The 24,959-nt window shown below is 27.4% G+C and overlaps 1 protein-coding gene across 1 annotated transcript; it reads left to right on the forward strand.

The window, feature by feature from the left end:
- Nucleotides 1-2,944: 2,944 nt before the first annotated feature.
- On the forward strand, nt 2,945-23,125 carry LOC145834281 (uncharacterized). Its single transcript, XM_082941672.1, has 14 exons — nt 2,945-3,150; nt 4,040-4,217; nt 7,826-7,930; nt 8,074-8,208; nt 8,947-9,156; nt 9,367-9,482; nt 9,638-9,734; nt 14,739-14,839; nt 19,634-19,697; nt 19,891-19,976; nt 20,387-20,519; nt 20,970-21,056; nt 21,662-21,747; nt 21,956-23,125. Exons 1-14 carry the CDS (start codon nt 2,968-2,970, stop codon nt 22,073-22,075), a joined length of 1,701 nt encoding a protein of 566 aa, XP_082797798.1. The 5' UTR covers nt 2,945-2,967; the 3' UTR covers nt 22,076-23,125.
- Nucleotides 23,126-24,959: the final 1,834 nt, after the last annotated feature.

The raw sequence follows: 24,959 nt of genomic DNA on the forward strand, positions 1-24,959 counted from the left end.
GATTTCCCAGATTGAACATATGCCTCTTAGTAGGGGAAATACAGTGCTTATTCACTTATCTGGACTTCACTTATCCGGACACCCATTAATTGTGACAGTTTCAATCAAGAAGAATATTCAAAAATAATTCAATATTAATCACAAACATTTTGTGCAATACAATTATTTAAGCTTTTAATACTTATAACTTCTGCATTTTAGTTTGTTATTATGACGTTATAATACTACTAAAGTTTATTTTCAAACTTTGTTCAAAACTAGAGATAGGATTACATTTTTTAAATTTTAATTAATATGTTTTGTTTTTTGAGGTAAATTTAATTTATTTTTTCTTTTAAACAAAAGTTGTCTTATGTTTTTGATTAAAAATTAGGGCAGGTGGAACAATAAATGATGAACTTTAGTTGCTTGACCCTTCAAAACGTATATTGTTGCAGAGGGTTAGTAAGTCAATACTAACCCTCTATTCCAACTAATGATTATCTACCTTAAAAATAATAATTAAGTAAATTAACCAAAAATTTTGCTTTTAATATTAGTAAACAGCAATTTTTTTCCTATGTCAAAATTGTAATAGTTTTATTTAACTTTGTTTAATAAATAAAGTCCTTGATATTATTGTACTGTTGTACATATAACTAAATACTAGGACTTTAATTTTAAAGTAAGTTATTGTATGACAAAATAGTTTAATAATAATTGTATATATCTAAAATAGATAAAAGTTTAAAAAAACAATGATGAAGTTTTTAAATACAATAAAGTATTGTTGGATAATATTCAAATGACAACTATTTAATATAGTTTTTATAAAAATAGTAGATAGTTTAAAATAATAATATTTATGCTTTATTTAATTTAATATAAATAAAAACAAATTATACAGTAATCTTCCTTTATTCTACCAACATATGTTTCTGTGTGTCAACGAATCAACACACTTCAACTGGGTTCTGTAAAAAATAATTATTGTAATGAGAGAATAGAAGCATAGAATAAAGTAGGTGTATACATGTTTTTATTAAAATAAGGTATTTTCTACAGATAATAGTTATTAATAGGTGAAATACTTAATATTAAATCTGACTGTTATAAAACTATATGATATTTGTGATTATTAAGTCTAAAATAAGAAAAGTAAGCTAAATTACACAACAAAACATAATATAAACAAACAACTCACGTTAATAGGAAAGATAACTAATTCAAAATTTAATAACTATTATCTGTAGAAAATATCTTATTTTAATGAAAACATGTATACACCTACCTACCCCTATTAATAACTATTATGTGTAGAAAATATCTTATTTTAATGAAAACATGTATACACCTACTTTATTCTATGCTTCTATTCTCTCATTACAGTAACTATTTTTTACAGAACCCAGTTGAAGTGTGTTGATTCGTTGACACACAGAAACATATGTTGGTAGAATAAAGGAAGATTACTGTAAAATTTGTTTTTATTTATATTCCAGTGAAGTTAATTCACTAGGATCTTTTGTTAGCAAACAATTAAACCTAAATTTTGAACAGTTTAATTTAATATAGTTATTAATACTGATTTTCAAGTATTTTAAAAATCTATGCTTTGATAATATTAAAAAAAAAAAATTTTTTTTTACTATAAAATATCTTTAGTTTTCCGATGTTAGTATTATTGAAAAGATCATAAACAATCAATTTATCTATTAATGTAAAATATAATTTGAAATGACACTATCGTTATAGTTAAATAAGGCCTAAAAACCGACTTAATTTTTATATTTAATTCACAGCTGTATGTAACCTACATAAACCATAATACTAAAAGAATAAAAAATAGTTTAAAAGTCGCATTGTTGAAATGACATTGTTATATTCAGTTGAAGAGTCACCTAAAATTACATTCAGTAGTATAAGTACATAAGCAGGGCAAAACCATCACTAAAAAAATAAATACAGGGTTTCCAAAAAAACTAGGAATATTGGTATAACTTGGAATTTGACAATCTAGGCTAAAAAAAAACTGGAAAAGCCACTTTTTTCACAATTTGATTTTGTCATAGAGTTTTAACTAAGCTACAAGATGCTTTTTACAGATTTTTAAAATTCAAAATAATTTTTGATATATAGCAGGTCAAAGTTGGAGACTACAATAGGTTCCTTGTGGGAGACGCAAATTAAAAATAAAAAAAGTTAAAATTTTAAAGTTTTATGTAAAAAAAAAACAAAAAAAATTTTTTTGTCATAGTTTTTTTTTCTAGTTTTTTTTTAAATTTTTTTCAGACATAATTTTCTAAAATAGGAACATATCCTGAAATTTTGAAGTAGCTATCTCAAAAAACGTAGAAGAAGATACTATTTTAGTGATTTCTAGTTATTTTCTGTCTTAGTGACTGGCTATATCTCAAAAATTATTTTGAGTTTTGAAAATTTGTAAAAAGCAACTTGTAGCTTAGTTAAAAATCAATAAAATAAGACTAAATTGTGAACAAGGTGATTTGCTTCCCTATGCCCTTAGATTAATTTGTTATTTTTTGATTAATTGTATTAGAATGATCTTAATTTTATCATATAGAAATAAATTAAATAAGTAAAATAAATATCAAAAAAGTTTTTTTTGAACTGGCTTTTGTGACAATTTTTTGATATATTTGTATAGTTTTAAAACAATAATTTTAAAAATTGTTAGAAACTATCCAATCTGAATATCAAGGAATGATCAGTTTTAAGTTTTTTTTTGGCATTTAAGTTAAACATGATAATTAACAAAAAATCTAAAAAAAATATTTAAATATAGCTACTAATTTCAAACTTTTAATTTTTATTTATGGAGTTTAAACAAAATTTTTTAACTTATTTTATTTTACTAATCATATTGTTTACTATATTTATACAGCATTTGATTTATTATTACCTTTTCATATTGTTAATAACTTGTAAAATTTCATTAGAATTTTACAAAGTAATAAACATTTAAAAATGAACCGCCGTTACGATCTTGACCGTCGTGATATAATGGACAGAAGGGCTGGAGATTTTGACAGGAGAGACTCCATGATGAATAGAAGAGTTGAAAACAGAGGTAATGGGGACAGAGGTGATTACAGAACAAATGATGAAAGAAATGACTTTGACCGCAGAGGCCAGCGCTCTGTGCATGATGTTAGCAAAATTTTAGTAAATGTATTTAACAGGGTTACACTCTGGACAAAACAGGGTATTTTGAAATTTTTGAAAATGTCTGGATGAATTAGGATAACTCAGGATATCTTGAATTTGTTTTTGAAATTCAGGCTGACTTATGATAGTTATAATTTTCAAACAAAAAAACTCAGGATAGTTTTCAGACTTCTCAAAATATCAGGCCAGTTTTTTCTTGATGTTCAATGAGATTTAATTGATTTAGTGTAAAATCAATACATTTTTATTTTATGACCTTTTTTTATGAAGAAATTAATTTTATGTATTTTGAAGGATTTTAAAAAACTTAAGATGACTCAGAACAGTTTGTTGTCACTCAGGACAGGTTTTTTGACGCAGGGTTGCCACATACTCAGGATAACTCAGGGTATTTTAGATTTAAGAAATATCTCTGGATGACTCAGGGCAGCTCAGTTTAATTTAAGGTATTTAGAGCTTCTATCAAACTCAGGTTGACAATGGATAGTTTTAATTTTTTAATAAAAGACCAGGATAGTTTTAAGATTTTTTTAAATCTCAGGACCGTTTTTTATTGATTTTTAATGAGATTTAGTTGATTTCTTTGCAAGTTTTTGTTATTTTATAACCAACTTAGTTTAGAAACTTGATTTTTATTAGTTTTGTAAGCTTATTTTTAAAGATTTGAAAAAACTCATGATGACTAAGGATAGTTTAAAGTCACTTAAGGTGTTTTTTCTTTGATTCAAAGAGTGGCAACCTTTTTTTAAGTAATTTTCTTGCTTTTACTATTTAAGAATTTAATAATATTGTTTTCAAAACTATTATGAATCTAAAATTGTCCTACATTGATGTTGTAAAACAACACCTGATATGAAAACCATAACAACAGAGACTTGAAAGCTTTGATGACAATGGTTACGACGATCAACAAATTGATGTTGACAGAAACTTCAACCATATTGATAGAAGCTTCAATGACGACACTTATCAAGATCGAGTTGTTGAAGAGTCTGAGGAAGGATATCTATTCTTCCAAGACTGCATCATGAAGCCTCCTAATGATCCTGGTTTGTTAACAACATATGTACAATAGTTTTTTTCAACTCTTACTAATTGTGTGCAATAAAAATAATCTGCACAGTGCTTTACAAGTTTTACTATGCAGAACTAACTATACTGAAAATTGTTTTAAAATGTATTTGATGATTTTATTTGAGGTATTTAAAAAGTTGCTAGACATAATTAATTCAAAAATACTAAAGTTATTATAAAAAATTAACCAATATTGAATTGGTTCGAAATATATTAGTTATAATGTATTTCATATTAAATACTGTATATATTTTCTTAAAATTATTTAGTATTTTTCACTTCAGTGTATAGTATTTGCTCTTTGGTATATTATTGTATTAACTATTGAGTTCAAAACAAATAAATAAGTCACAGTAATCTATCCACAAGGGAGATTGATAATTAGTAATTTATTACTTTTGTGAAAAACAATTACCAAGTTTTACCGCAGAGCGGATTTTCAAATTGTAGATCTTTAGTAAATAATAATGGTAAAAATGACAAATAATTAAAAAGTGGTTTGAATTAAGTTTTTTGTTGGCAAAAAAAAGAAAATCTATTCAGAATTATATTAATGTTAATAATCCTTTAATTTAAAAAATATTAAATTATAATCCATAAACAAATACAATTGAACCATGGTATCTAGTGGGTTTACCATAATTAAATTGTATTTTTTAATTTGTTAAATTGTTTTTTTTTCTTATTTAATTTTGTCAACAAAAAACTTAATTCAAACCAATTTTTAATTGTTTGTCATTATAAGAAATGCTAAAGAATTATGTCTTTTTTCAGACAAGCTGTGTTTATAAGGTAATAATTCAAGTATTTTGCTGATAGAGCTGTTTATTGCAAATACATCAATCATACACAGATGGTTCAAGTGATGTAATGAAAGTTTGGTGATTAATTCAATAAAAAAAAACTGTTGTTTTAACCTGTCTAAGAATTAGTTTGAAAGCTTCATATAGTTTTAAGTGTTAGATTATGTATTTTAGAACAAGTTTAAATTAAGAGTTGATTTAGAAAAGTCAGGAAAATTTTGGTAAAAAGTCAGGGAAAGTCAGGAAATTTTTCTCAGCTTGATCTGTGGCAACCATGCATAATGAAAGCTAGGTAAGTTCTTATACATCTTAAAGCTTTTATTTTACCCTTTCATTTCTTTTCATATGTTACTTAAAGGTGCTTTGAAATGCTTTTAATTATACATAGAACTTAATACAATCATTATATGTTTTTTACAGAATATTGTTTGTTTTGATTTTTAAGTATAAACTTTTAGTTAAATCGGAAATTAGTATAAAAATTACAATGTAGTTTATTTTATTAGAGTATTGAAGGTTGTTAATTTTAAACTGAGTTTTAAATTGACAAATTTTCAAGTTAATTATTGTACTGTTTTTTAGGGCAATTAATTTTTTTATTTAATGTAAAAAGAACAAAGAAAAAATATTTGTTTTTAAATATATGGTAAAACCAAATTTTGAAATTTAGTTACAACAGAATATTAAGTTTGGCATACTATTTTAAACATAACCTAAAGAAAATTTAAGACTAAAATATTACTTTTGTATAGATAACTTTTTGACTCACTCGTTCTATGTTAGTTCTATTTTCTAATAGTTTTGGTTAATATTTTTTTTTACAGCAAAGTTTTATCGTTTTAGCCATCACTTATAATTGACCCAATTCCAGACATACTGTTTACAGGGTTGTCACTTTACCTGGAAATCTGGAATTTGAAAATTTAAAAAAAAAATCTGGAACTTTGAACAAGAATAACTAAAACAATCTGGAAAAACCTGGAATTTTTAACAATTTTAACATGTCATATAGTAAAATTTAAATTTGACTCAAAAAATCTATTGTATAGATCAAAGTTTTTGTCATCATCAACATATTTTTATTAAGAACATATTTAAAGTAGCTTTCGAGTATCTTTTCATTGTTTTTATACTATTTAACACAGTTTGTTACCTTAAACTTAATTTTAAACTAAAAATAGACCAAACAGTGTGTACTTTTAAAAATCTAAAAGAAATTTGAAAATCCTAAAAATAAGATTAAAAAAAACAAGTGGCAGCTCTGTCTTTAGCACTAAAATTTTTATCTTTATTCAATTGTATACAAAATATACAGTTTAATCCCCCTTTAGCTTTTAGTAAATTCATATACTAAATTGTAACTATTCAAAAATATAAAATTAAGTGTTAGTTAACAAAAGATCTTAGCGAAACAAGTTAACTGGAATATATGATAATAACAAATTATACAGTATTCTTTTTTTTTATTACACTAACATATGTTTCTATGTGTTAATGGATTAACACTATTTAACGGAACTCTGTAAAAAAAATTATACTGTAAAGAAATAATATAAGCTAAAGTAGGTGTATACATGTGTCCATAAAAAATAAAAATATTTGCTATAGATTTTTATAGGTTAATGGTAAATAATAGATAAAATATGTAATGTTAAATCAGACTGCCATAAAACTATGTAATATTTGTGATTATTAAGTCTAAATTGAATAAATTATAGTAAAAATACAAATAAAATAACAATTCATATTATAAACTACTTACATGAAATCAAGGAAGCACTAATTCTAAATATTTACTGGTTCCTAATCATTCAAAAACTATCTAATAATTACATCACACTATTAAGCTGTTATATATAAACATTAGTAAAATTCTAACTCACTTGTTTTGTTTTACTTTTTAGTATCTTCCATGTTTTGTTTTACTTTTATTTTTCAGATTTAAATTGTACTGAAGATCCCTTAAAGGGTGAAACTGAGTTTTGCAAATAAAATTTTGATTAATTAATGTTGCATTAAAAATATAGTCAAAATTCTGAAATTTGTAGTTTTTTCTGATTTAACTAACAACGTTTAACTAACACATGTATGTTTATAATACAGAATATAGCATTTTTTAAGAGGCCAAGACATAGTTTTTTGGACATTATATTAACATTAACACTTAAACAACTAACTTTAAAACTTGGCTAACACATATCACCAAAAAATACTAATATAATAACACTAACAAAACACATATTCAAACAATTTTTATCATGTAAATCTAAAAAAAGTTTTTCAAATCTAATTTCTGTTAAAATTTCAAAGGCCGGCACAACTTTTTAAAATTTGAGTAGCATTTATTAAGTGAAAAAATAAGCTTTTATACATATAAAGTTTTAAATTAAGCTAATAGACATCTTTTTAAACAATTTTACAGCATTTAAAACAATATAATACACTCTAAATAAGTTTCTAATAAATATTTTTTATTTTGATTTACTGTGTAAACATTTAGAATCTGTTTTGATTTCTAATACATTGTTTGCTTGATTTAGAGAATGAAAAATTTTCCCAGTATTTTGATGACGTCATTAAAATATATAAATTGAACGATTTTGCAAAAAATAACTGCTGCAACTAGGACACCCATAAAAGGATACCCATAAAAAGACCTACTTTTGCAGTTTGCTGTATATTTATGATGTTTTATGCTGAACTAAAGATATGCTTAAATGAATCTAGTAATTGTAAAATTCAATTTCATATTGTATTTTAATTGATGTTTCCACTCACAGAACTAACCAAGAACATGAACAATCAGATGATGAAGAAACCGAACGGCTGCAAGAGCATCATACTGACCAGGCTGCCCGACATTGCCATGCAAGACGTTCAAAGAAGTCGGTTTATATTACCTTTGTGCTTAATACTTTCAAAATTATTTGTTAGATACAATAAAAAAGTTGGAGCAACATGTTTCATTTTGAGCAATACCTATTTCATAACTATCCGCTGTTGATAAATTAGTAAATTCGTTCGACAGTGCAGGAAATATTCACTGACATTTTCACGACGAACGGGGGCGATTTGGACTTCTGCAGGGTTCGCCACAACTACCGGTGCTGCGAAATCAGGTTCATGAGCAAGGAGAGCATCAACCTCGCCAAGCTCGTCAATGGTTTGTTGTAAACTTGATTTTTTTTGTAATCTAAGGTTGTATTTAATTTAAGAGTCTGTAATATTCAGCCATTAAAATTGTTTGAATGAATTTTTAGACATTTATATACAGTTGTATTATCTAGAATTACTAGTACCGTGTAACTGTTTGCTTAAGCATCAAAAATAAATACAAGTGTTCATTATAACTAACTGAAACTTAAAATAAACTGATTTCATTTTATTGAATTTTTCTCTAATAAGACACAACATAATAAACAAAGTTAATATTTACAAATTGTTACACGGTGGTTACGTAAGTCAGGGTTGCCAAAAAACCTGGAATTCGACAATTTAGGCAAAAAACTTAGAAAAACGTTGAATGTAAAACTTTTTTAAATGAAAAGTAACAAACCTTCAATTAGATACAAAAATTATATCAAGAATTTTTTTTTATTAAAATGTATATTTAAAGTAGCTTTAAAGTAACTTTTCAATGTTGTCATACTATTTAAGACAATTATTTTACCATAAATTAAGTTTTATACAATGAACCAAAAAAATTGTTTTTAAAAACCAAGAAGAAATTTATCAAAAACTTTTTGCAACCCTGTTAAGTTTTCCGCTATCAAGAGAAAACATACAATAACAAAACTGTAGCATAAAAAATTATTCATGTACCATAACAAACACAATATACAAGAAAATATACCATAATAAAACGAGTTTGACCACAAAATTGTTCACAAACCGCACACAGGCTACACGGTGATTGTGAAGCACAGGCACGACGGCAGCAAGACGATCAGGTTCCAGCTGAACATCAACTACATGGCGTTCGCGGGCGACCAGAACGAGTACCAGCAGCAGAGGCTGGTGGCGGACAAGCTGGGGCTGAAGGGAGGAATGCTGCCCGAGCTCATGCAGTTCAACATGTACAACTGCCAGAAAGTCGAGAAGAACATGAAGGGTTTGAGTTTTTTCTCGCGCATGAAATGAAACACTGTTTTTTCGCCGAATTTTTATATTCACAGATTAAGTTTTGGGAGTCCCGCAAAAAGCTTTGTTAAATAAATGTCTTTTGACTGTATGGAAATTGCTTTACTGCTCGTGCAAAATTTTATCTTAAGAAAATAAATCTGTTCAAAGTCATCAAATTATACTTGTTATTTCGCAACAGACGTGGGGACGTTCGTTTCCGCGGTGCACGTGGTCCGTTCCTGGATGCTCGAAGGCAAGTTCAACGGTCCTAACATCCCAAAATTTCTCACGTTTTTTGACGACGCCAACGGACAGGTTAGAAAAAAAACTATCGACCTTTACTACCTTGTTTTTGCTCGCTAAAAAGCTTGTATGCTGATAAAAAAAATTGCATAATGGTTCAGTTAATATAAATAACTTGTTATTGAAACGAATAACGCGAGTACGAGTTATAACAATCGAATTCGCAGGTCAAACGCCTGGAGAAGGAAGAGTTGTCTCTGAAGCGCATAATGAAGGAAAAGAAAAGAGACTACGTGCAAAGCTTGAAGCCGATTCTAAAAGACGGTTTGTTGTTGTTTTACAGCGTATTCGTTAATTAATTTCACTTGAAAAGCGCCCGTTGTGGTTTTTTCGTTAGTTTCTACCTTCTGGATATTTTTGAGCTGAGAACGAAGACAGAAAAAGGTGAAAACTTTTATTGAGAAGATTTATCAGCATGTTTGAATGCGTCTTATATACAAGAAAGTAGAAAAACTGTTAAACTGAAAACACTATCTTCGTTTGAAGCTAAATCTTATGTTATAGTTAAAACACCACCAGTCTTATTAACAAGATTCAATAATTAACTTTTCCATTTGTTTCGTTTTATCAGAGTTTGAACAAAATTATATGCTTGGTTGTAAAGATATAGTGTAATTGAGGCGTATTGTGCAATCTAGTGGAAATGTTTTTTACCGTAATATATAACTCACATAATTTTCTACTGCTGTATTTGTACTATTTTCTAACTTTAAAATATATAACTTAAAGATAAGTTTAAAACTGGACTAAAATAAATGCACAACATTTAATTTACACAAATAAAAAGTTTATTATAATTTTGAAAAGTATGTCCAACTCTGTATTTGTGTAAATATACTTCTGATATGTTTAAAACGGTCTGGTACTAGTATCACTTCTTTTCTATACTTCTGTCAGTTAGTATCACATGGTACACCAAATAAAGCTAAATGTTTTTACTCAAGTTAAAAAAAAATGCTGTTGTTCCTAAAGTTATGTTGTTGTAAAAAAATATTTAAGAAGTCACGTAGTATATCCAAATAATACTAATTGATCATTTAAGACTTTAAAGTGCAGGCTCAACTTTTGATGATTAAAAGTACGTTTATATAAATAATTTGGAAATGTGTTCCAAAAACAAGAATAGCAGAATGACACGTTTCAAACAACATGGAAGCACAGTGTTTATTTATGATAACAAGAAGTCATACAACAATAAAAAGCTTGAAAGTTATAACAAGAATTAAAAGAATTAAAATAAATTTGCAAAGCAGTCAAAAAATATTGTAGTTATAATCCTCGCTAGATCGGGATATATTTAATTTCACACTTAGATTTTAATTTTCATAACTAATGTTCGAATTCACAAGGATAAAGATTAATTTTATTAAAATAGTCAGTAATTTCAAGCTCTGTTGCTCTAGATAGAATTTTATAATATCTGAATAATAGATCGTAAGATAAAAATAGTACTTACAATTAAGGTAAATCAAGTTTTTTTAAAGTTTAAAACTTTATATATTCTATCACCTTATAGCTATTTTATTACTTATTAATCTCACGTTGTATCGTTGCTATTTTGTTGTATGGTTAAACTTTGTAAGCATATTTTTAACGATTACAAAAAAAAAAATACAAATGTTCAGACTAGAATAAGCAACCTAACTACTTGAAATTTGGAATACGAAAAAAAGGAAATGTTGTATAGAAGCTTAAGTGGTCTTAACTTCTTACAATAAAATTTGAAGAAGACTTTTAATTCAGTTTTAGAAAATTATATATCTGTGTCGAACTTATTGTAAATGAACTGAAAAAGACTGAAGTTATCGTGATTTAAATGAATGTTCAAAAACATGGATAGCCTAATTACTCCACAACTGAGTACATTTAAAAAGTAAAAAAGGTTTAAAAATTGCAATTGCAAGAGACCGATTTTGTATATGTATAGACCAAAACCTATTTTAGTCTAATTTAAAAATTTTTAAGGTTTTTTATAAGTTTCGTGAAAAATATTAGAATTACCCTCTTTGCCAGTAATAATTTTCGTTGTTTTTTTTTTAATCAGGCTAAACCTCTTAGCAAAGGGGTTTTAATTAAGATTTCTATTTACCGCGAATTTTACTGGGTTTACATCAGGGTTTCCCAAATGTTTTTTTCAAAAGGCCCCCTTTAAAGAAAATAAAAAGCTACGGCCTCCTCCAACAAGATTTCTCAAAAATCTACCATTAAAACAACCCAATACTTTTTTTTTCTCTTCATCATTAAATTCAGAACATCCAGTGTAAGTTTCAAATTATGACCTCATGTTTCCCTAAATTTCTGTAAAGCCCAAAAGGCTTGGCCCAGTTTGGGAAACCTTGATTTACATGAATAATTGTAATTTTACAAAAAAAAAGGATTTCCCTGGATAAAGAATAAAAAACACTTGATTTCCTTGAGTTTTACTTTTTTTAGCCCAATTATTAATTATATATACAGTTGTCTATGATATTTGTGTATAGATTTGAGTGACTAAAATCAATATTAAAAATTTTAAAAGAATTTAGAAGGAATATCTTATCATAATATTTTGATCTACTAGAATGCTGTCCTGTACTTTAACAGTGTTTATAGCAAATGCTTTTCATTGTGTTATTATAGATACTAGGATGTTCACAAATACTTAAAATAAACACTTGATTTATTACAGTTCTATTGAAAATCTGATCGACTGGTAAGCACAACTAGTAACTTATAAGTGATTAATAACTGGCTGCTGTTTAACTTGCAAAAGTAGTTGTTTTTTCAAACAATCAAACCACAGTATTTTGAAAATGAACATCATTGCTTCTAAGCGATCATTTAAAAAATTTGTATAAATGATTTTAGCAAGCAGTGGTATAATTTTGTTTTCTGCTTGTTTTTTGAAAGTGTCAAATCTCATCATTAAAAATACTTAGGATTTTTTCTCAACTTATCCTTCTTTAATTTAATATAGCTTATTCACTCTCTTCCAATTGGTATTTTGGACCACCATCCTTTGAATTTGACTGTATCTTGTGATTTTATCAGGTTTGATTTTTGTGCATTATGAAAAGACTGTACTCTTCTGAAATTTAAAACATTGCACCTTTATTCATATAAAATTAGAAAAAAATGTTTGGCGTTAGATACGAACAAAACAAAACATTTCAATTAAGTTACGAAGTTCATAATTCTTCGTTTCTCTAGTAAAACGCATGACCAAAACACCCAAAAGCGTTTTTATGACAGTTTTGCTTACTTTTACAATGTTTATTTAACAATGGAAGTAAAATGAGTAGAAAATTGTTGTTGAAGTTCAATTTGAAAAATTGTTTTCATAAGTAATTTTAATACTTAATAATTTAAAATGAAATGGCAGCTTGTAGCATTAAAAAGAATAGTACTTTACTGCGTCCCTTAACTTAATGATTGATTACTTATCTATTATGACCTTATAGCTTGAAACTTGTGGCTGTCAGAATTTATCAACAAAGGGGTAAGGGTTGGGAGTCTGTAAGCATTGCCAATGTTGAGTTCGCTTTCTTCAGAGCATCTTTTACTTTTCAAGTACAATTAGGCACCTCTCCTACGTATGGTTTCTGAAATATCTGGTGAATTTTAATGTTTCTAATTTGAATACCTGCACCCCTTAATTAGATGACTATGCGCTAAGGTTTAGGTGTTAAATTCAACATCAATCTTAATAACCCATCTCTGTGCTGAAATTACTATCGTGCATATACTGTCTTCTTTTCAGAAAAAAAATCACTCAAAGCTGGGAATATTGAACATTTTGTAATTTTTTTCATTATCTAGATTTAATAATTTAAATCAAGGTACAGTTAGCTTAATATTTACATAGGCTTTTAGCTACAGATAGCTCAGTTTTAAGCCTAAAATATTTTTCCAGTTGCTTTATGGCAAAAAACTTAAAAAAGGCGCGTTTCCTCTATAAACGCCGTTTGAGGCTTTTCTCTAAGAAACATATAACAAGAAGTTTCTCGAAGTTTGTGAAGTTATTGTAACATGGTTTTCTAAAGAAAATTGTGAAGCACAACATTTAAAAAGTAGTTTTATCTTAATAACGTGAGCTAGAATTAAATCTAGCATAACTAATAAATATAACTAAAATTTATTTGTTGCATTAAATACATCTTTTATCTTGCTAAACACAGTGTAAACTTTATCAAAATTAACTATAAAGCTTATAGTTCAGTTAGGTTTTGATATTAAACAAGTTTTTTTTAAGTATTTGTGATAAATGTCTAAAAAAAAATACTGAGTATAATGTGATTTGTAATAAAGCATGTACAAGGTTCGTGCGCTTCAGGCTAAGTATTTTATTTGGAAAAATGTGGCTAAATGTCAGTTTTTGTTATTTCAAATGCTAAAAAATTTCTGAATTTAAAAAAGAAATTTGAGAATATTTAGTTTTTGTAGGAAAATGTCAGTATTTGTCAGTACAAATGCTTAAAAGTATCTGAATTTCTAAAATAAATTTGAGAACTATTTTATTTAGTCCTCCGTAGATTATATTAACGTGTGAATTCATTTCTAAATAAACCTTTAGTTTTTGAAGGCAAAATGATTTGCAAAGAGGTGAGTATATTTATCACTAAGAGAAAAGTTTCATAAATTGAATTTGTCAGTGTTGATGTTGTTAAGTTACTTAAAACATTAAAAAATGGATGAGCTACCACTCAGAAATAAAAATGTTAAATGTGTCTGTAGCAATTACACAATAATTCAAGCTCCGAAGACATAAACTTGATGCATTTCAGGGACCACATGTTTCTAAATAATTAAAAACTGAAAAATAAGGTACTAAAAGCTCTATTACTAATAAGCTACGCAACTACAACTAATTGGTTACCAATTTTTATTTCCTCCTTACTAATAAGCCCTTGATAGCCATAATCGCCCCTAAAGGACAATAATGCCAACCTTGGGAAATTGTCTAAATTGAGAAATGTAGGGCTAAAATTGAAATATTTTGCTCACAAACTTTGCATGTAAAAGATTGTAGAGTTTATAGACTCAAATTAATTCCTGTTTTTTTATAACTTTTGGAACATAGTTAGCTGCTAGGAAAGCTGAAAGTATAGTTTTTATCAGAAATTAATTTCTGTAAAAAGCTATTAATTATATTTTGAAAAGTGTTTTGAATAACGCTTTAAACAAATCAAGGAAAAACTTAGGTTTTAGTATTAAAATGGAGTTTTGATGCTTGTGTCCTAAAAGCTCATTGTAAGTATAATATTTAAATTCGTTACCAATATATGACAGCTAAGCAACTTGAAATGCTGTTCAATGACCTTGAGAAGTTTTGGAATAAACTCGGACCAAAACAAAAGAAGTATCTCGGTCAATGGATTAATCAAATAAGGGTAAGTAATTTGTTGTAAATTTATTTAATACTTTTAAAACCCCTCAAAATAAATTCCCTCTTCCTTGTACTAAATAAAAGCACAAAATAACATTTTTTTACTAAATCCAAAAAACATAATCAGAAACAGTAGTTTTTGATTAAAAAAAGTACATTTGTCAACTAATCTATGTATAGTTAATTTCAAAATACTGCATTTACATCGATAAGGTACGCACTTTAAGAGTTATGCACTGAATCTCGAAAATGAGTAGGATCAGAAATAAAGAGTATAACTTGTTAAAGGAATAAAGTTAAAGTAACAAAGGGGTTGCCACATGGTCAGGAAATCAGGAAAAGTCAGGAAAAAGTGGGGGTTTTAAAAAAAAGTCAGGAATAGTCAAGAAATTTGACAAAATTTGAAAAAAGATCAGATTTTGTCAGATTAATTTACAAAATTCCTATATTACAAAGCCTTCAAATAGTAAAAAATTAACTAAAAATCCTTTAAAGTCAGACTAAAATTGCAAAATTATTCAATTTCCAATGCCTTTATCTGTTATAAATTAATAAAATATCCTTTGTAAAACTGCAAAATTTTTCTATTAACATATTGAACAACTACCCTACTTGAACAAGCAGTTTATTTATGCTCTTTAGTATGGATGATCTGTGGCAAGAACACTTCCATAGTGAAACTGTGATATCTCTCATGTAGCCTTTTTTGACATTGTACCAGAGTACCAAGCCTTTTGTTGCCTTTATGCATGAGAACATTTCGTGCTTGGTAATTAAATTGCTGTGCATCATTATGAAAGACGTGATAGTTACGAACCTCAGCTTAACCAGTTATTCAAGGCTGAGTTAAATGATCAAGCTTCCCTAAAACTTGCCCTTGATCTTGGTTGTGCTGCAACCAATTTGCTTGCAAATTTGAGGAAAAAGAACCTAGTTGAGGAACAAAAGGTCTTTAATTTTAACAAAAAATATAGATTATTTGTTATAAAAGCGGTTGAAAATCTTCGGTGCAGAATTGCTATTGGAAGTACATTTGTAAAAAGTATGTCATGCCTAAATCCGCATAGCCTTGAAAAATTAGGAGTCACAATTGTTGTTAAGCGTTTTGCCAACATTGTGCACTCCTCAACATAGTAAAAAATGTGCTCCAACTCTGAAAGTGATACTAGCATTGAACAATTTAGAGCTTTGGTAAATTATCCAATGAGTGCAAATTAAAGTTCAAGAGCTTCAAAGCAAAAGGAAGATTGTTTGGACCAGTTCTATTTTGAAACATTGAAAGTTCCTGTCAAATCTTCTCTCGGAAAGTTGTTGTAACTAACATTTGTGTTGCACAATGACCAGGCTGAGGTCGAACTAAATTAAGTATTAACAAAGCTCTGCTTGAAAACAGTATGAAATGAGAAACTATTACATCCAGAAGAAGAGTTAAAGATTGTATGTATGCATACAAACTAGAACTGTATTAAGTTAAAAAATACAAGTATTTCGCTGATAGAGCTGTTTATTGCAAATACATCAATCATACACAGATGGTTCAAGTGATGTAATGGAAGTTAGATAATTGAATTCATCAAAAAAATTGTTGTTTTAACCTGTATAAAAATAAGATTGGAATATTTATATAGTTTCAAGTGTTTGATTATGTATTTTAGAATAAGTTTAACTTAAGAGTTTAGATTTAGAAAAGTCAGGAAAATTTTAGTTAAAGGTCAGGAAAAGTCAGGAAATTTTTCTCAGATTGATCTGTGGCAACCATGAACAAATAAGTGATTCCTTAATGTAGGGGTGGGCTACGTTTCTAGTCGGGGCATTCCAGTTTTATTTTACTCACTCAACTTTCTAATTCATTTTAGTAAAATATGTTAGAATTTTTCGTTAAAACTTTATTAAGATTCTATGTGACCTTTTTTACTACGTCTAGTGTTAGTTTACATATTCCGTAAATTTTACTTGAACCTTTTTTTTGCTCTTCATTTTAAATCCCAAAATATCTAATGTAAGTTTTAATGATTAGTTTTTGGGCCAGATAACTTTTGTGCGCTGGATTCCATTTAACTTTATATTCATTAAGGAGCAGATCTTCTTCATTTTGTACGTTGCACAACCTTACTTTAATGCAAATAAAGCACAACTTTTTAAATGAAAAAATTGTGCTAAGTTTCTCTAAGTCAGGGTTTCCCAAACGTTTTTGCAAAAGACTCCTTTTGAAAAAATTAAAAATCGATGGCAACCTTAAATTAGATTTCTCAAAAACCTAAAATCTTTGTTTTTGCTTCTCATCACCAACTGCAGAATATCTAGTGTAAGTTTCAAATGATGGCCTTATGCCCCCCCTTTACTTTATTGATGTCCTCTCTGTACAAGTATTTCTAAAGCTTCAGGTGAATAAAAATGTAATAAATGTTAAACTTTTAAATTTATTTAAGCATAAATGTTTAATTACGCAAAATTTAATACGAACTCATTTGATTCTTTCAAAAAACAAGTAAGTATTGCCACAACAATAAAATTTATTGAAAACAACTTCTCCACTTCAAAATTCTCATTTTTCTATTGGTGACCAGAATTGACGTATTTTGACATGAAGAACTAAAAATCAAGAATCCTTGGACCAAAAAATGAATTTTGATGATTAATTTATTAATTAAAACCGTATTTATGGTTATACTCAAAAAGTTACTTGTCTAAAAAGGAAAAGTCAGACAAACAAGAAGTAATCAATTTTTACTAGAAAATAATATTTAGTTCTTGAGGTTTTCGACCTATTGCAATCAATAAAAATCAGTAGCAGAACTTAAAGAAAAATAAATTTTATAACTAAAGTTTATAATTGTATTGGCAAAGTTTTGCATATTAAATATTTGTGTAGAGTAGACTTTGTGAGAAATATATGCTAATGTAGCAATGCAACAGTACATCAGTCAAAGATTAAAGTGTCATTGACAATTAATCTTTGTGAAACCACATTGGTGCATAATAAGGCGTTGCGGTCAATGATTTTTCTGCCTTCAGATTGCACTATTTGTAATACTAAAATGAAAAATTCAGTACTTTTGAAAAAGTCATTTACAAAGCTTTCTTACTCCTTTCAAATTGCTCCTACTTAAGGAAAGGATGATTGTCAAGACGGTGAAAACTTTTGCAAGCAGCAGTCTTGCATTTACATCACTCGATCAGCGTCTTTCTGAACATGAATAAGAAGAAAATCATCCACTACTGCAGAGGGTCGTGGCAAGACTATTTAAAGTCAACAAACGTTCCAGTACGGTCAAAGCATTCGAGTGTTCAGGCGTGATGTTTGTTTAATAAATATGAGTTCAGAACCATGCAGAAGCATTATAAAAATTACTTAATTTATATAATTTTGTTTTTTTTAAAGTTCTCGATTTATTTTTAAATATAATTGTCAGAGTTAACTGTTGCCACAAATCATTAATCGAGCTGTAATTATAGATATATTTTAATTCTTTCTTTAAGTTAAAATTCTCAGTCAAGAAAAAAAGTCACATAAAGTTGACCGTTGAATTGTGTTTTTTATTAATATTATCCTTGAAACTGAATTTAAAATGCATTTGTATCTTAAAATTTCAAAAAAGATCATTTGTTTGAAAACAAAACAAACTGCAATGGTAAACTTTTAAACCTTGAAACTTTTGGATTTGCAATTTTAAAAGTGCTTTACCTGTTTTTTTAATTAATCAAGTTTTTTTCCAATTTTATATTTTTGTGTTTATGTTTAAAATACACCAATATACTTAAATTAAAAAAATATTATTGCTTTTTTATTTTACCAATTAACGACATTGAATCTAACTTACTTTCTTGAATTGTTATTAGTTTAATACATTTTAAAACAAAGTATTTAATTAATATTTATGAAAACTTGATTTGCTTTTTTATTGCCTTTTACTTATTTTATGTAAATCATTCGTTGAATGACCTAAAAAAACCATTAAAAGTAAAGACTAAATGGGCCATTAAAAGAAAAGTAAGAATGTTTCGAAAAAATAAAACCAAAAGTCGAACTTAGTTAATTAACAATCTATCTAAAAAAAAATTGAAGCAAAAGGAAGAACAGTAAAAAAATATGAATACTAGTTTTTAGTGTCGTTCATTATTTAATGTTCTAGTCTTAAGCTCTGAAATTAGTTTTAAATATTTATTTTTGTGCATAAGTATTACAGTAAAAAAAAATCTGTTAATAAAATTTTATTTTAGTTTAGTTACAAATATTCAATTAGGTAATGAGATCTTTTTTTATTTTTTCTTTATTCAGAACTTTAATAGCTTAGTACCAGCAGAATAGATTAAAGTAATGTTATAAAATTTGTTCAAGATTGAGTTTTTAGTGGTATTTTCGTTCATATACTCGTTTACTCTGGAGTACAACTCACATTAGTTTTAAATATTCGCAGCAAGGTTGGTTTTGCGAACAAAAGATCTAACTTGTTTTTGATAAAATGTTTACCAACAAGCCTCACATCCTGATTGGGAATGACTTGGAATATTTGAACGGGCATACCATACATAAATTTGATCTATTTAGCTATGCATTGGTTTGCAAAAAAAAAAAGAAACCGAGAAAGTTTTTAAAAAAAGAAAAAACTTTGATAAGTCGGGTGTGATCGATTTAGGTGTAACAGTTTCGTTTGTGGTGTAGATGAAAGTCTGCTGTGGGTTTTTGAAGTTGTCGGAAGAATATAGGGTCAGAATCTGTCAGTTAGCTTTATTTATTTAAAATTTTAATAAAATAATTTACTTTTTTATATACTAAAAAATATATCTAACTAAACAGGACTTCCGAAGAGAAATGGAAAAGTTGACAGAAGATACCGAAAGAGAAGTTAACTCCAAAGACGGTAAAAGAGTTGAATTATTTAATTTGTATTTCATTACTATAAAATAATGTATCAATCTGTTTACTTTATAAAAATGAAACTATGCTTTTAGTTATTTTTTAACACTAAGATAAAAGAAAACTGATGTTATAAAAGTGTGAAAAGCAAATTGATTATTTTCCTGTATTTAATATTCTTATCAACATAATTTCAGGAAGCTGGAAAAGGAATGCTGAGGTAAATAATCAGTCGAAAGAAGAACTGAAGAAAAGCAAACAGCAAATCGAGACGCTCCAGCAGGTAGGGCGTACTTCTATTGAAACTTGGCAGGGTGGCCGTTTAGTCTTAAATTTGAAATTTAAGCAAAAATAAAACTGAAATTTTGAAAAAAAACTACATGTAAAGAAATAAATTTAATTCATATACGGTTACATCTATCTATTAATTTTAATTTTATTGTATGTAAATTTTGTTAATAGTAAAATATTTAAAGTATGTTTTGAAAATTTTTATACTGTTTTAAAACAGTTTTTCACATAAAATTTAATTTTCATATTTAAAATGGACAAAAATACTTGAACGTGTATCAAAAATCTGGATTTTTTTTAATACTCAGCGACCACCTTAGTTAGAAAACGCAGCGGTATAACAGTTTTGAACAGATTTTTTTCCAAGCATTCGCAACAAGTTGCTGAATTTTAAATTAATAGAAATTGTGGCAACTGACGAAGGACAGTCAGCAGGCCAAGGATGAAGCAGCGGCGAGCAAGCAGCAACTGGTTCAGATGACCAGGGAAAGAGACGAGCTCAAGCAAGAAAAAGAGGAGAGGACCGCGAAGAAAGGTGGGTAAAAATTTAAGGCTTATTTAGTTTAGAAGACAAAAAATACTTTTTTATTTCTAAATCAGTGGTCGGCAAACTGCAACCCGCGATGTGATTTTCAGTCAAACCATACTTTTTAAAATCAGTAAAGTATTAAAAACTTACAATTAGGTCTTAAATTTGATAATTAATTGTGCTTAGTTGTAGCTTGTTTCCTCACATTTTTGGTAAAAATACTATTTTTATTTTGTTAACTTATTTTAAGTAACTACAGGTCGCAAAAATAAATGCTATACTACTCAGTCTGCGAGCAATTTTTTTATAAAAAAATTTCTAGTAACTTTTAAACGGCTGTCGATCGTTTAGTGCACACTTTAATTTTATTGTAAGTAAGTGTGCAATGAACAGCTTTATTTTATTTTAACTCAAGTGGTTTGAAATTTTTAAATGACACAAAAAATTCTGAAACAGCCATTATGCTTGGAAAGCGTCGAAGGTACAATTTCGATCAGGAAGTTGTTTCTGCTGAAATTGACACTGTGCAGGCCAGAATCATGTGTAAGTATGCTTAATATTAATGACATAGAACAGATATAAGTAAAAGTAAATACATATTTGTTTAATTAAGCATAAAAATTTTTGTAAAAAATTGTTTCTCTGGCTTTTCAAACTGAGACATATCAGCACCTAAACCTAATGAGTAGTATATATATAAATATATGAAGTATAGATGATAAAATACATCCTTACTTTTCATAACTAGTACTAAAATGAAAAGTTTTTTGTTATGTAATTTGTAATACTGCTAACTAGATTTCGCTGTTATTCAAGTTCTCAAAGACACAAGTTTAGTTTTAGGTTTAGTGTAAGCTGTTTGTGATCTAAAGAGAACTGAAAGTGTTTTCATTAAATTTGAAAAACAGCAATTTTGAGAACTTTAATTATTGCTGTTTAAAATAAATCAAAAGTGTTTAAGTCAGTAACTTTATAAAATTGAATATGTTACTATGAAAAAGCATTTAAAATTTAGATTTTTGAGCTGCCTCAAGGAACTTCAAAATAATTTTCTTATATAACTTCTTTTAATTATAATAATTTTTATTTGTTTAAACTGTAGTTTATAAGGTGTTATAGTGCTGAAACTTATGTCACCATGGTTACAGGTATGTTGTCATCGTATCTTCGTTGCTACCCGAATGGGGCGCCTCTTACGTCATTAGAAGAATATTTAAGATCCCAGCAAGTGATGGTAGTTGAAGTTTACTTTATTTTAGAAAATGTAATGAATTTATTTTTACATACATTTAGGTGTTACATTACAAAGGCAATTAATTTGATAACTTTGGTTATATTAAAGTATATTTGAAAATAATAGTAAGATAACTACGCATAAAAAACGATATAAGATAGTTGTTAAAAAAGTTATCTCTTTGTGTAAGTTTTAATTACATTTTTAGTTCGACGCGGGAGAAATTGACAAGGTGCTCCTGAAGTTTCCGCAAATATTCTGCATGTTCTACCAGAACAAAAATGGAAAGAACCAGAAAATGTACAACCTCGTGGTCACGCGCCGATGAACGCCAATGTGACGTCATATGCATCACTTTTAAACAAACATTTTTCGGTGTGTCTTTTTATGGGTATCCTTGTATTAGTGTTCCAGTTGCAGCACTGTATTTTTGCAGTTTTTTAAAAACCATACAAACAGGGTTGGCAACAAACCTGGAATTCTGGAAATACCTGGAGTTTGAGAAAAAAAATCACTAAAAAACTTGGAACTTAAAAAAATTTTAACATGTAAATAATAAAATTTCGATTTGACACAATAAATCTATTGTATAGATAAAAAAAAGTTTGTCTTCAATTTTTTTTTTTAAACTCATTTAAAAAGCTTAAAGAAATCTTTTCACTGTTTATATACTATTTAACACAGTTTTTTACCTAAAGCTTAATTTTAAACTTTTATAGACCTTAAAAAATTTAATTTAAAAAAACTGTAAGTAAATTTGAAAACCTGGAGAAAATTTGCCAAAAACATTTGGCAACCATGTATAAAGTATTTTTGTTGGTATTTTCGTTTTCCTTTTACAGTGATGTTATCATTATCTTTTAGCTTTACTTTTAGCTTCACAAGTAAAATTACTTAAGCTCCCTGGTAGATTTTTATGGTTCTTTTTTTGCTGCAACTAGGACACCCATAAAAGGACATCTATAGAAAGTCCGACCCAATATTTTCAGATCTATCCCTTATACTGTTTGCGTATAATACAACATATAGTAGTTTACAAGTTAAGCTTCTTTCTCTTGAAGGAATCAGCTACTGTTTTATCATTGATCCTTTAAATTATGTGAAGAATATTTTTATCCTGGCACTATCACTTGTAGATAAGATTTACATTCGTTTTTATGTTTGATTAGACAATAAATAGACCGTTATCGATGTTAATTTTATCTTGTAATAGAGTAGAGATTAAAGTTTATTTAAACGGTAAAACATAACTTTATTTTGGTGATTTCTAACAAATCCGTAAGAAACAAGCTCGTTGAAATATAAAATGGCAACAATTTTAAAAGTGCTTATAAAAAAAATCAATATATTTATATAATATATTAAAAACGAAGTTTGACAGACCCTGAAAAAAGTATAAATACCTTGATAAGCAGAACATATACAACTAAGTTAAGTATTGATGTGTTTTTGATAATTATATAACGAAATAAAATAAATTATAAAAATGTCTATAATTTGTTTATAAAAATAATATATGAATCTACAAATATGTATGCCAGTATTTTTTATTTACTATTTCAGTATTAATTCTCAAAAAATATATACATAATTAAATCTTTATAACACCGTTTTAATACAATTAAATAATTAATTAATTATATAATTTGAACTATTGAAAACGAGAAGTCTTTTTGTCTCGAGTTTCTACCTTAGTGCTCAAGAAAAATGCTTAAAGTTACTAGTTTTAGAATTAGAACTATTACCTTGTGTATACTATGTTTAATATATATGATAAACAACAGCGTTAAGTTTAGCTTTACTTTTTAGTTAATCTCTATTTATTGTAATTATAAAAATCAAAACATACGTTATTTGGCTAGTTCTTAGTGTCGTTTTTTAATCAGATTGTAGAGGCGATTACTTTGAGCGCACCAAGCATAAAACTTGAAAATTTACAAACTATTAGAACAACATCAAAAAAAAAAAGTATCGAGTAAGCATAAATAAAATAAAAACTAACTTGAATAAATTAGTAAATGTTACTCCACTGTCTACATCAGTGGTCTTCAAAGTGTACACGAAATTTATTTTGGGGTGCATAAATCGTAACTTGAAAAATTATCATAAATTTAAAACTCACACTAGATATTCTGGAGTTGATGATGAATAGCAAAAAAAAGGGGTTTTTATGGTAATTTTAAGAATTATACTAGATATTAAGGAAAAAATTCACTTAAAGTAGGTATTCTGGAGTTTATGATTAAGAGCAAAGAATGTGTTTAGCGGTCGCTTTTGAGAAATTTTTGGGAAACCCTGCACTAGACATTACGCAAAATTTAAAACTTGTACTAGATATTCGCACATCGGGGTATACAGAATTTGATTAGCTTAAAAACCACTGGTCTACATTACATATAAAATCTAATATCAGTTGTTGTTTAATATATGTCATTTTATAATATTCAAAATGTTTCTTATTAATTGCTTCTGTGCAACTCAATTGTTACTGTAGCTATATTTGTTTGCAACTCTTTAACCACTTTTTAAAGAAATAAACATTTTGTTTAGAAATAAATTTTGGCTAAATATTTTAATAAGTTATGTAGTTGCAACATTTTTGTCAAGTTTTAAATTTGTTCTGTTGAATATGCTTTAAGACTAGTAATCTACCAGATCCACAAATTAAGATCCGGTCTTTTTCAATTAAGCATCAGGCCGGATTTATTCTTTAATTTAAGATCCGGACGAATTCGTTTTATTTTAATTTAGGATCCAAGCAAAAACCTTGAATCCAACGGATCACTACTTAAAACTTAATTAATACTAAGTGAATAGATACACAGATTTCTTTTTGCATGTGAAAACATATTAGTTTAGTAATTCTAAAATACCAATAACTTTGTCACATAATTTTTTTTGTTGAACTTTGTTAACTAACTACTCTTATTTTATAAAGCTTTAAAATAAAAGTTTGAATAAAAGCTACTTATGACCTCCAATGAATAGAAACAACTTAGTTAAATAGTTTCAAAAGCTATATAAGAGTATAGATCGTTAAAAATAGATAAACAAAATACATAAAACAAAGACATTCTGTATACAACAAAACAAAATCTGTGTAATTAAGATAAATATCAAAATTAAATCTTTTCAAAAGTTTTTGAACAGTTATGTAGTTGTAGTATTAAATGGAAATTAAAATATGTTGAAATTTTTTTTTATTATTTAAA

Source organism: Thalia democratica, chromosome 4 (genome assembly GCF_965202585.1).
Source record: "Thalia democratica chromosome 4, ktThaDemo2.hap1.1, whole genome shotgun sequence".
Taxonomy (NCBI): domain Eukaryota; kingdom Metazoa; phylum Chordata; class Thaliacea; order Salpida; family Salpidae; genus Thalia; species Thalia democratica.

Coding starts and splice junctions, on each gene's coding strand:
- LOC145834281 (XM_082941672.1), top strand. CDS start 2,968: ATGAACCGCCGTTACGATCTTGACCGTCGTGATATAATGGACAGAAGG. Junction 9,157..9,366: donor AGTCGAGAAGAACATGAAGG/GTTTGAGTTTTT, acceptor ATTTCGCAACAG/ACGTGGGGACGTTCGTTTCC. Junction 21,748..21,955: donor TAAGATCCCAGCAAGTGATG/GTAGTTGAAGTT, acceptor TTACATTTTTAG/TTCGACGCGGGAGAAATTGA.